Raw genomic sequence first — 10,651 nt, 5'->3', positions numbered from 1 at the left:
CAGTTTAATAGACATCAATGGCAATAAAATTTATCCACTATGTAAGAATACCTGTAAAAGTATCTCGCAGGAGCACAAAATCCATAGTGCAGCTTTCTGTTATTTCTTAGCTATTTCTAAGTTATATTGTAAAAGAAGAAAATACTTCTACAGTAATAATAATGATAATTTTAATTTATAATTTCACTATAATTATCACAAATCTTCAATTCTTACTAAATGACCTTCATACTACTATAAAACTATTCTAGAATTTGTATATACAAGGTAAAAATCTTTACACAGAGTCAGCAGCAATTCCATATTCTTTCAACTAGCTCATGTTCATACTTATTCATTTACTTAGTAAGTGGTCCTTGAATTCATATTTACTAGGTACTCTGTAGGCCCTGCAGTTCAGTAGTAAATAACATACTACTCTTACCCTCATAGAGCTGCAGGCTTTTCCAGAAGAAATGCCTGAATAAGCTTAGATCTGAAGGGTAGCCAAGAATTTGCAGGTGGGATGGGGACAGGGGTCGGCAATACTAGAAGAAATATTTATGGCAGAAAGAACAGCATATGTAAAAGCTGGCTAATCTGAGAGAGTATAGTGCATATGGTGAACAGCTAGTGATTCTGCATGGCTGGAGTACAAAGGATATGGAAAATTCTGCAGGAAAGGCTAAGACACAAGCAGCCAGATTGTGAAAAATTCTGAAGCTATGTTTAGGAATTTGAGGTTTACCCTTGGTGTAATGAAGCACTATTGAAAGATTTTGAAGGGAAGTAACAGATTTGTATTTAGAAAGATTTCTTGGCTGCATTATGGAGTAGGAATCAGTGGGAGTAAGCCTGGGGGCAGTTAAACAGCGATGACATTCGTAATATTCAGATGAGAGATAACATTGGATTGGACAAGCACAGTGGCAGTGGGGTGGAGAGAGTTGGGTAGATTTAAGAAGAATAGGGAGGTAAACCAATAGGATGAAGTGATTGATTAGGCGTGGGAGTAAAAGGGAAGGAATGTCAAGGGTGACTCCAGTTTTCTGACTTGAGCCACTGGGTGAATGGCCGTGCTCGTCACTGAGCTGGAGAAAGTACCAAGTGGAAGGTTGGCAGTGATTCCCTCTGGTCTCTGAAAACTCTTCCTAGTAACTCCAGGAATTTGTGATTCTTGACTAAGAAAGCTCATCCTATATCCTACAGATTAGACCATTTTTACTGCCACTTAGGTAAAAGCGAGGAGTAAATATGTTATTCCTGAGATGTCCATATCCCTGGTTACTCGCAGACTTCAAAATAATAGTTAAGATTTATTTTTAGAGCTCATTGGTTTATTTGTTAAAGTAGAGAAAATATTGTTTTTTGTAGGCATGTATAATTTTGCCTGGTTTTATATATAACTGTTGTATATAACCCTTGATAGTCAATACAGTCATGTGTTAGTGACTCAAAAAGTAGCTGTGACGATGATGACAGTCACTGTTGTCAATGCTGACAACATCAATATAATATCTAAATAAATTAATGTTAAAAGTAAACATTTAACAACTCTCGTTCATTGCCAGTAGAAAAGCGAAATGGTACAACCACTTTGGAAGACAGTGTGACAGTTTCTTACAGAACTAAACATACTTCACCATATGATCCATCAGTCATACTCCTTGGTATTTATCCAAAGGAATTAAAAATTTGTATTCATATAGAAACCTACATAGATGTTTCTAGCAGCTTTATTCTTAATTGCTAAAATTTGGAAACAACCAAGATAACCGTCTGTAGGTTATGGATAAATAAACTCTAGTACACCCATACAATAGAATATTATTCAGTGCTAAAGAGAAATGAGCTACAAGCCATTAAAAGACATGGAGGAACTTTAAATGCCTGTGACTAAATGGAAGAAGCCAACCTGAAAAGGCTTTATACTATATGATTCCAACTCTACGACTTACTGGAAAAGGCAAAACTATGGAGGCAATAAAAAGACCAGCGGTTGCCAGGGGTTACTGAGAGAGGAGGGATGAATAGACAGAACACAGAAGATTTTTTTAGAGCAGTGAAACTATACTGTACCATACTGTAATTAATGGTGAATACATGTCATTATACATTTGTTGATACTCCTGGAATGTGTATCACCAAGAGTGAACCCTGTCGTAAACTATGAACTTTGGGTGATAGTGATATGTGGATCATCTTTAATCAGGGTTACCTTCTGTTCAGACACAGACACACACGCATACATGCACAAATTTTTTTTCAGGCTTTTACAATGTTTGTTAGAAATACTGCTTATGTTTTCTTACATTAGTCATTATGGCATTTCTTCCAGCTACAGGTCAGTATGTAATATTACTGAATAGTTTGGTGAGATTTTTTTTTTAATGAAAAATTGATGCAAGCACATGGAGCACTAACTCTGTAAGTCAGGACTGTGATTAAGCATGCTTACTGTCATTCACACTTTTCCTAACATTTAGAGGAGGATTTTGGAAAAAAAAAGAAACACTTTATAATATTTATGACATTATACTTTTGTGACATAACTTCACTCATTATTGCAATTTTCCTTCCTGGAAAACATAGAAAGACTAAGTAATATACCCAAGGTCACATATGGCTGAGTCATTCTATATTTATGCTCCAGAAACAAAACAGCTCAGATTCATTCTCCATATTATGAGAATATTGAACCCTCTTCATTACAGAAAACACTTTGTATGCTAGAAGGGATTTGATTCTGTGTTGTTTTCCTCAGCCTTTTTTAAGAGAAGGGAAAGTAAATTTCAGATTTTGACTTGGGCGAGTCTTGGTATTATTAATCGACACAAGGAATAGAGGAAGAAGAGGTCGCCTGAGAGACATATAAGGAGTTCAGTTTAAGATACTTCAACTTCTAACAGCTTATGGTAAAGATTTCTAATAGGCAGATGGGAATGCCAACCCGGAGAGAAGAGTGTGTATTTGGAAGTCATTAACATAGGTGGTGGTGTCAGCTGTTGGAATGTGCGGAATAAGAAAAAATGGGCAGGCAGAACCAGTGGAACACAAATATGTAGGGAGCAGTAGAAGAGAAACCCATGGCGGTGACTAACAGCAAGCTCCCTTAATAACTGACCAGTCCATAAGAATTGGTGGGAAAGAAAGAATACCAACTTGGATATGGACAGCTGAGCTTTCCAACCCCAAACCTTGTTACCAAATTCAATACCTTCCACTCGAGATCTCACCAATCATTGCTGCTACCACTATGCTGGTGTTGGGGAGTACAGCTCTCTCTTTACTGTGTGAGCCTCTTATCTAAGAGTATAAGACTTAACAAAATTCTTACAGATAACACAAGGAAATCATAAATGGAAAGTAACGCGATCAGTTTAGGAAAATATCTGTGTGGCCGCTTTCATTGCTCATAGAATCTGTCGGTCCTTTGGGGCCCTTTACAGAGTTGTGTGCTTTCCTAGGTGGAGGACCAGCTTCTTGCTGAAACCATGACTTCCCTCCACATGGCAAATTCTTTTTCTCCCAAAAGTGAGAATTGGTAAGCATTATCAGGACTCCTTGTAGTTTAGGCTCAAGGGAAAGGTCTAGAGAGAAGAGAGAGTTCCTTCTTCATATCGGTCTTAGTTCCATCTTTCATGTCTTCTTTTCATGTCGTAAGATATATTTTTTCCAAGATGATTAACAGTGGGATTGTCCACCTCCTTCAAGAGAGCCAGTACCCTTTACCACAAAGGCATGAGCTTACTCTGTGGACCCACATGAGTAACCATCTCAGAATACATTTGTCCAACAAAGGAATAAGATAAACACATACTACAGCAGAGAGACTCCTGCAGTGATCATAAGTGTTTTCTTTACTTGACTTGACTTTTATTTCCTGCAGTGAGATAAAAGAACTTGGAGAGATTGGTGTCACAGAACACAAGGGAGCAAGGAGATTCAAGTGTCAAATGCAATAAAAAGGCCAACTAGAATGAGAGCTGAAGATGGTCTTTAGATTTTTTAAATTAAAATTGGAAGTCACACTGATGCCGAAAGACTGGTTTTGCTTAGCAAACTCACATCAACAGCTCATTGTGGCACAAACAATTTGAAGTAATTGCTGGAATCATATAGCTTCTGTTTGATCCGTACAGGAAGTTCTCTTCCCCGGCAGATCTTGTTGCTGCCATCATTTCGCTGTATTTTTTTTTTTTATTATTTCTAATGAAGGATTTTCTTTTTTGAAGAAGGTAAGAGAAAGAAAGTACTATTTTTGTGTATGTTATTTGATATCTCTATGTAAACTGAGTTACTTGTGTTTCTGATTCCTTCTACATTATTTTTCTGCGAGTGTGTGTGTGCGTGTGTGTGTGTGTGTTTTAAGAGTATTGACAGCAAAAAGTAGTGAATGGAAATGGAGAGAAGGGTCTACTATAGGTCTGTGCAAATAACTGCTTCTTTGAGTCATGCAGCAGAAGAGTTTTAGGTTGAATCATCTTAGCAGTCTAGCTATATAGTATTACTTGTCAGTTATAAATATTTTAGTGGTAGGTGAATTTCTTTTGTTCCTGAAGGCAACAGGTAGCTCTCTTGGTGTCTCTTTAGCAGAGAATAGTTCTTTAGCAATAGGGGGAGATTTGTTCCATATTGTATGATAAAATGTAACATGAATAACATTATGCTTTCCCATGAATAATTGGATAAATGATTCTCACATCTAATAATATAGATGTCTAATAATGCTACTAATAATGCATTGTTATTATCGTAATAAAATAATCTGTACTTTTGTACAAGGGAACCATTGTTCAAAGAAATTGTGGTTTGTCCTAGGCTACTAGACCCCAGGATATTTGACCAGAACTAGAACTTTATTTCTTTGCTATAATTATTATATGAAAATCACATATATTTTTCAGAATAATAAAAATCATTTACTAAGCACTGATGAACACATGGCACTTATTGGATTATTAACCTAAAAATTATGGACCCTTTCCTCTTAGAGAGTTTCATGGTATCAGTCACAATACTTCACTAACTTTTTAAAGTTTTTTTCTTGTTTCATATTTTATTACAAAAAGGATAGTATAACAAGCATGGGTTAGGAGCACAGAGCTTTGTTTATTCCTCATTATCAGAGGACTAGACCCTAGATTCATTGTTAGGTTAATTTTGCAAGTAGATAGTCTACTTCTGTGTTCTGTGCTTTGTGGTAGGATACAGCCCAATCAGAATTTGGTTGGTCTTCATCCTGCATTCCTGATACAGTTGAGGCACACTGTATCAGGAAATTTACTTGAATGAGTTAATATCTCCTATCTTTAAAAAACAAAACAAAAATTCTTCCCTCCCTCGACCCCCTATTCTCCAATATTATCCATTTCTCATCTTTCCAGCAAAACTTTGCAGAAGAGTTATTTATAGTTTCTGCCTCTACTTCCTCTCTTTGTATTCTTCCTTGGAAGGACTCCAGGCAGGTTTTCACATCCACCCTCCACAGAAATCTCTTTGTCAAGGTCACAGTGTCTTCCATGTCAGCTCCCTTCTTGTTAAAAGGTTTTCTTTACTTGACTTCCGTGATGGCCATGCTTCTGGTTTTCTCTTACCGCACTAGCTCCTTTTACTCATTTACCGTTATGCCAGTTTCTCATCCTCCTCCCAACCTCTTAATGTTATGTGAGTTCCCTAGGACTCTGACCCTGGCCTTGTTCTCTTCATCTACATTCATTTCCTAGGTGATCTTATCCAACCCTGTGAAGTTAAGTACCATCTATTTGGTGTTAATCCCTGAATTTCTATCTTTCCCCGAAAATTTCAAATTCATACATATAATACTTACTCAAAACTTTTACTTAGATATCTAATAGGCTTCTCAGACCTAACATATCCAAAATCGAATTCCTATTTCAGCCCCATGACACCCCACGCAAACCTCGTCCTTCATCATTCTTCATTTCGGTAAATAGCTACGCGATTCATCCAGGTGCTCAGACTAGAAACCATAGTATCATGATATCTTTCTGGACTGTTCCTTTCCCTCACATCTGATCTGTCAACAAATCATATCTTTTATAGCTTCAAAGTTATTTAGAATCTTATCACTTCTCACCACTCTAACACTATTTCCCTAATCCATCTCTTGCCTAGATTATTGCAAAAGTCTCCTCACTGGTCTCTTTGTTTCCACTTTTACCCACTACAGTCTGTTCTCGCAGCTGCTATGGTGATCCCTTTAAAACAAAACCACTTCTCTGTTTAAAATGCTCACGTTACTTCCCATGATAACTTAGCATAAAATTGAAAGTTCTCAGCATTGTCCACAAGGCACTGTTTTATCTGGCTCCTGGTTACCTCTCTGACTTCACCTTTTACCACCTCACTCAAATACATCAGTGATGCTGGCCTTCTTGCTGTATCTCAGCCATGACAGCTCAGATCTGCCTCAGTGATCTGTATTTGCTACTTCTCCTACCTCAATACTCTTTCCTGAGCACAGATTCTGGAATCAGAGTCGTCTGACCTTGGGCAAGTTATTTAACCTTTTTATGCCTCAGTTTCAATATCTATAAAATAATTGGGCCTACTTCATAGAGTAATTATGATGGTGAAATGAGTTAATATATGTAGAGCATTTAGAAGAACACCTCCATATAGTAAACTATGTGTTCACTATGATGATGAATATTCCTTTATCAGGTCTGTACTTATATACCACCTGCTCAGAGGTTATTTAAATAGTGGTTGAATCATCAGAATAAATGATAAATATGCCTCCTAGGAGTATCTGCTTCGAAGAAGATAGCTCACTGCGATGTAAAACAGGCCATGGGTACAGTAAATGTCTGTCTGTGAATGTCACAGGAGTGCCCCTTCATTTTAGTTACCAACCTGTACCTACTCCCGCCATTTCTTTCCTTAGTCAGTCTGTCTTGTGGGCCCCACTGCTGCCCAGTATTCCCTCTCCCACCTCCAGCTCATGCCAGTTTAGGTGGGGTCTTTGGAGACGGCTTTGGAACCTGTGCGGATAAGCATATGGAGAAGAGTTACCTCCCCGCCACAGCCTCCCTTTTTCTTTGTCTCAGCATGGATTTCATGGGTATCTATAGTTCTCCATTCCTTACTCTCAGCTCTATCAAAGTACTGAGGCACATTTTTTTTTGCTTTGAATATTCTGTTCACCATTTGTTGTCTCTGTTGTGCGTGTGTGTGTGTGTGTGTGTGTGTGTGTGTGTAACTTTCCCTTTAGAGAGAAAAAGAATAAAATGCGAAAGGGACAGGGCAGAAGAGATTACCTTTTTAAACTTCCCATTTTCATTGTTCTTACCAGCAAACTTCCTTTAGAACTTCTAGACTTCTGTCTAATGCTCTAATACTACTCTACTCTGCTACTACTCTACTCCAATGAGTAGTTAGTTATTCCTGCAAATGAGAAAGAGGAAATACCTGTACTATGTATTTAACGAGTGAGGTTGACTTCTTGAATTCATTCATGCAAGTCCCAGTTGTGACAATTGTTTGCCTCCCAGAAGTGTGCAGTGTCCTGGAGGAGCATACTGACTTGTGTGCCAACCAGGGCACCCTCAACCAGTGACCTTGCACACTAGATATGTGTGTGGGGGAACGAGGGGCGGCACTGTTCACCACCTCTGTCCGTGATGTTGATTGGATGTCAGTTCACAGTCCGGGCTGGCCCTAAAGATCCAAATAACTTCTTTGGTGATTTCAGGGTGTCTTTAGTAATTTATAATGAATCAGTTCTTTTATTCTTTCATTTCAGGAGTTCCATAGGCAACTTGCCCTTGCCATTTAGGACTCTACATTATCATTATTTAACTCTTTAAAGGACAAACTCTGACATCTCTTTAAAGATGTATAAAATTTGTGGACATTTGGATAACCTAAAAAAGACACTCAGAAGTTTTAATATTCTTCAAAGCCACTAAGTTACAGAGCTCTAGTGTGGATTTTTTAACAGTCTGTGTCCTCACTGTAGTAAACTTTCTTTCCTATTTATAGTGCTTAGAATAGTCGATTAAGTGGAATCACAGTACAGAGCCAACTTCAGCTTGCGTTTGCATGGTGATTTACAAAAGGTAGAGTTATAAGATTGAATATAATATATGCTTTTGTTCTTACCTTAAATATTGGAATGTAATTTTTAAAACGTGATTTTTAGAACAGTCTTAGATTTACAGAAAAATGGAGAATACAAAGTTCCTATATGCTCCTACATATACTCCCATCCACACAGGTACAATTTTCTCTATTATTAACATCTTATAGTAGTATGATTCATTTCTTACAATTAATGAATGAATATTGATACATTATTGTTAACTAAAATTTATACTGTATTCAGATTTCCTTAGTTTGTATTTAATGTTCTTTTTCTGTTGGAGGATCCAATCCAGTATACCACATTACATTCAGTTGTCATGTCTCCTTAGGCTCCTCTTGGCTGTAACAGTTTCTCAGACTTTCCTCGTTTTTGATGACCTTGACAGTTTTGACAAGTATTTGTCGGATATATTGTAGGTTGGTCCTCGGAATTTGTCTGATGTTTTTCTCCTGATTAGTCTGAGGTTATAGGATCACATGATAAGACCGTGTTCAGCCTTGTAAGAAATTGCCAAACTGTATTCCAAAGTGGCTATACCAGTTTGCATTTCCACCAGCAATTTTGGAGAGTTTTGTCACTCATATACTTGTCACCATTTGGTATAGTCAGTTTTTTGGGCTTTAGCCAGTCCGATAGGTGTGTAGAGGTTGGGATGTAATTTTTAATTTAGTCTTACTATCATATTTTGTTATATCTGACTATAGAAACATTAGCTTTTTCCTGATATTTATCTTCAGATTAGCATTAAGAAAAGGATATGTGTGCTTTTTCCCATATGAATAACTGTTACAGATGTTTCAATATCATTTCACTTATTACAGTAAAATATGATGACCTATTCTCTTTGCTTTCTTTTTAGTAATAGCTATGTACGATTGGTGTTAAGCTACATTCCATTGATGTTAATGTTTCATATTTAATTGTTTTTGTTTAATTTTTTATTCTCATTTTCCATTCTTCTGAGTCATTTTTGCTTGTTTGTTTGTTCATAAAGCTTTTTTGTTTCTGTTACATTATGTAGTTTTGTACCAATGGCTAGAAGCAGATCGTCATGGCAAGAGCCAAGATGCTGCAAATACGACTTCAGGTAAAAATAAAAATAAAAGTTGAGGTGTTAGAAATTATTATTTTAATTCACCCTAAGCCGATCATAATTGTTTATTCAGTTTTGCTTAGGCAAAAAAAAAAAAAAAAATGTATTTCTGTTCTCTCATCTGCATCTTAATTTTCATAAAGACCTCTTTTGCTTCAGCCTTGAAAAAATCATTCACAAGTCTTTCAGCTCTCTTGGCAGATATGTCCTATTAGGAGGAAAGACTTCATTGCAGCTTAGCTTTAGTTGTAAGTTACTTGACAATTTTACTCGGAATTAAGTCTACATGTAGTTGTAATGTGGGATATTAATATTCGCACAAATTTGTAAACCTTGTTTATTTCAGGATAACGTTTGAAAGGTAGCTTTTAAGTTAACTAAAGGATGCTTATTGTAATTTCCATATCCTGGGAATTCAAATTCTTAGACTGATTAATTTCTCCTGCTACATCTTAGTGATAGATTCTAAGTTACAAGTTTATAAAGCAGGCTCAAAATGAGAAAATAGGTTTTTCTCCTATCTCACATCTCCAAAAGACATCTCCAAGATTTTCTTCTTTGGCTGGCACGAGTAGGAATAGCTACATCCATTCGTTTCTAAATCTTTAACAGTGTTATCAGAATTTCTACATAGTTGTTTCTTCCCATAATTTCCTCCACAATAACATTTGCCAAGACAGCTATATATATAACAGTGATCTTAACAGTGATCTTTCCTATTACCCACCCTTTTTGGCAGTCTGATAAGTGTGGTGGTGGTGTGGTGGTGGTGGTGGTGGGGTGCTGCTGCTGCTGCTGGTGATGGTTCTGGTTCTGTTTTTCTTTTGTTAGATTTGTGTTTCTGTTTTGTGGTTATTTCGGTTTTTGTTTTTGTGAATTTTTTCTCTTTGGAGGTGGTTTTCTTTCTCTCCTGGTTGATTCATTGTACCTCAGGAGGGTGTGGTGTTCCTTAGTTAACAGAGCAGTTATGTTGAAAATGGCACTGTCACGACTTTTCTGATTTATCTCCTGTCCCATTAATAATTTGATATATGAATGAAGATAATGTTACTATTTTAACCAAACTCAGACAGGAATTCATTAAAAGGTAAGTGTTTCAAGGAGTTTATAGCCTGTGTTACATGCTGTTTCTTCTGCCCTGCAATGTTTTATTTTATTTACCTTTATGGATGATAAAAATAAGCATTTCTGGTCTTTGAGGGTAGTTGAAGTAGAGAGTTTCTTGCTGGGTGGATATTTGCTGGCTGGATATTTGCTGGCTGGATATCCTGTTGCTATATCAGTAGCACAGCAGCTTAGACCTTTAGAACCAGGAAGGAGTTTTTGTTTTGTTTTTTCTCTGACTTAAAATGAAGTGAAAAGTAACCTTTTTTTTTTTTTAGTGAAGTGAATAATCTAAAAATCTTAGTATTTGCATGAGAATCTAGTATCAGCTAAAGATATCATTTACTTTTCCTTAACCATTCTAA

At 36.7% G+C, this 10,651-nt stretch overlaps 1 protein-coding gene across 1 annotated transcript in view; it reads left to right on the top strand.

Moving 5' to 3' along the window:
- Nucleotides 1-5,549: 5,549 nt before the first annotated feature.
- Nucleotides 5,550-10,651, top strand: part of DENND5B (DENN domain containing 5B) — an 87,610-nt gene continuing 82,508 nt past the window's right edge. Inside the window, exons 1-2 of the mRNA XM_015590076.2 lie at nt 5,550-5,646; nt 9,111-9,176. Coding sequence (XP_015445562.2) covers nt 5,550-5,646; nt 9,111-9,176 — 163 coding nt within the window. The remainder of the gene's footprint in view (nt 5,647-9,110; nt 9,177-10,651) is intronic.

This window comes from Pteropus alecto, unplaced genomic scaffold, assembly GCF_000325575.1.
Source record: "Pteropus alecto unplaced genomic scaffold, ASM32557v1 scaffold103, whole genome shotgun sequence".
Taxonomy (NCBI): domain Eukaryota; kingdom Metazoa; phylum Chordata; class Mammalia; order Chiroptera; family Pteropodidae; genus Pteropus; species Pteropus alecto.
This window is presented reverse-complemented; position numbering and strand designations above follow the sequence as displayed.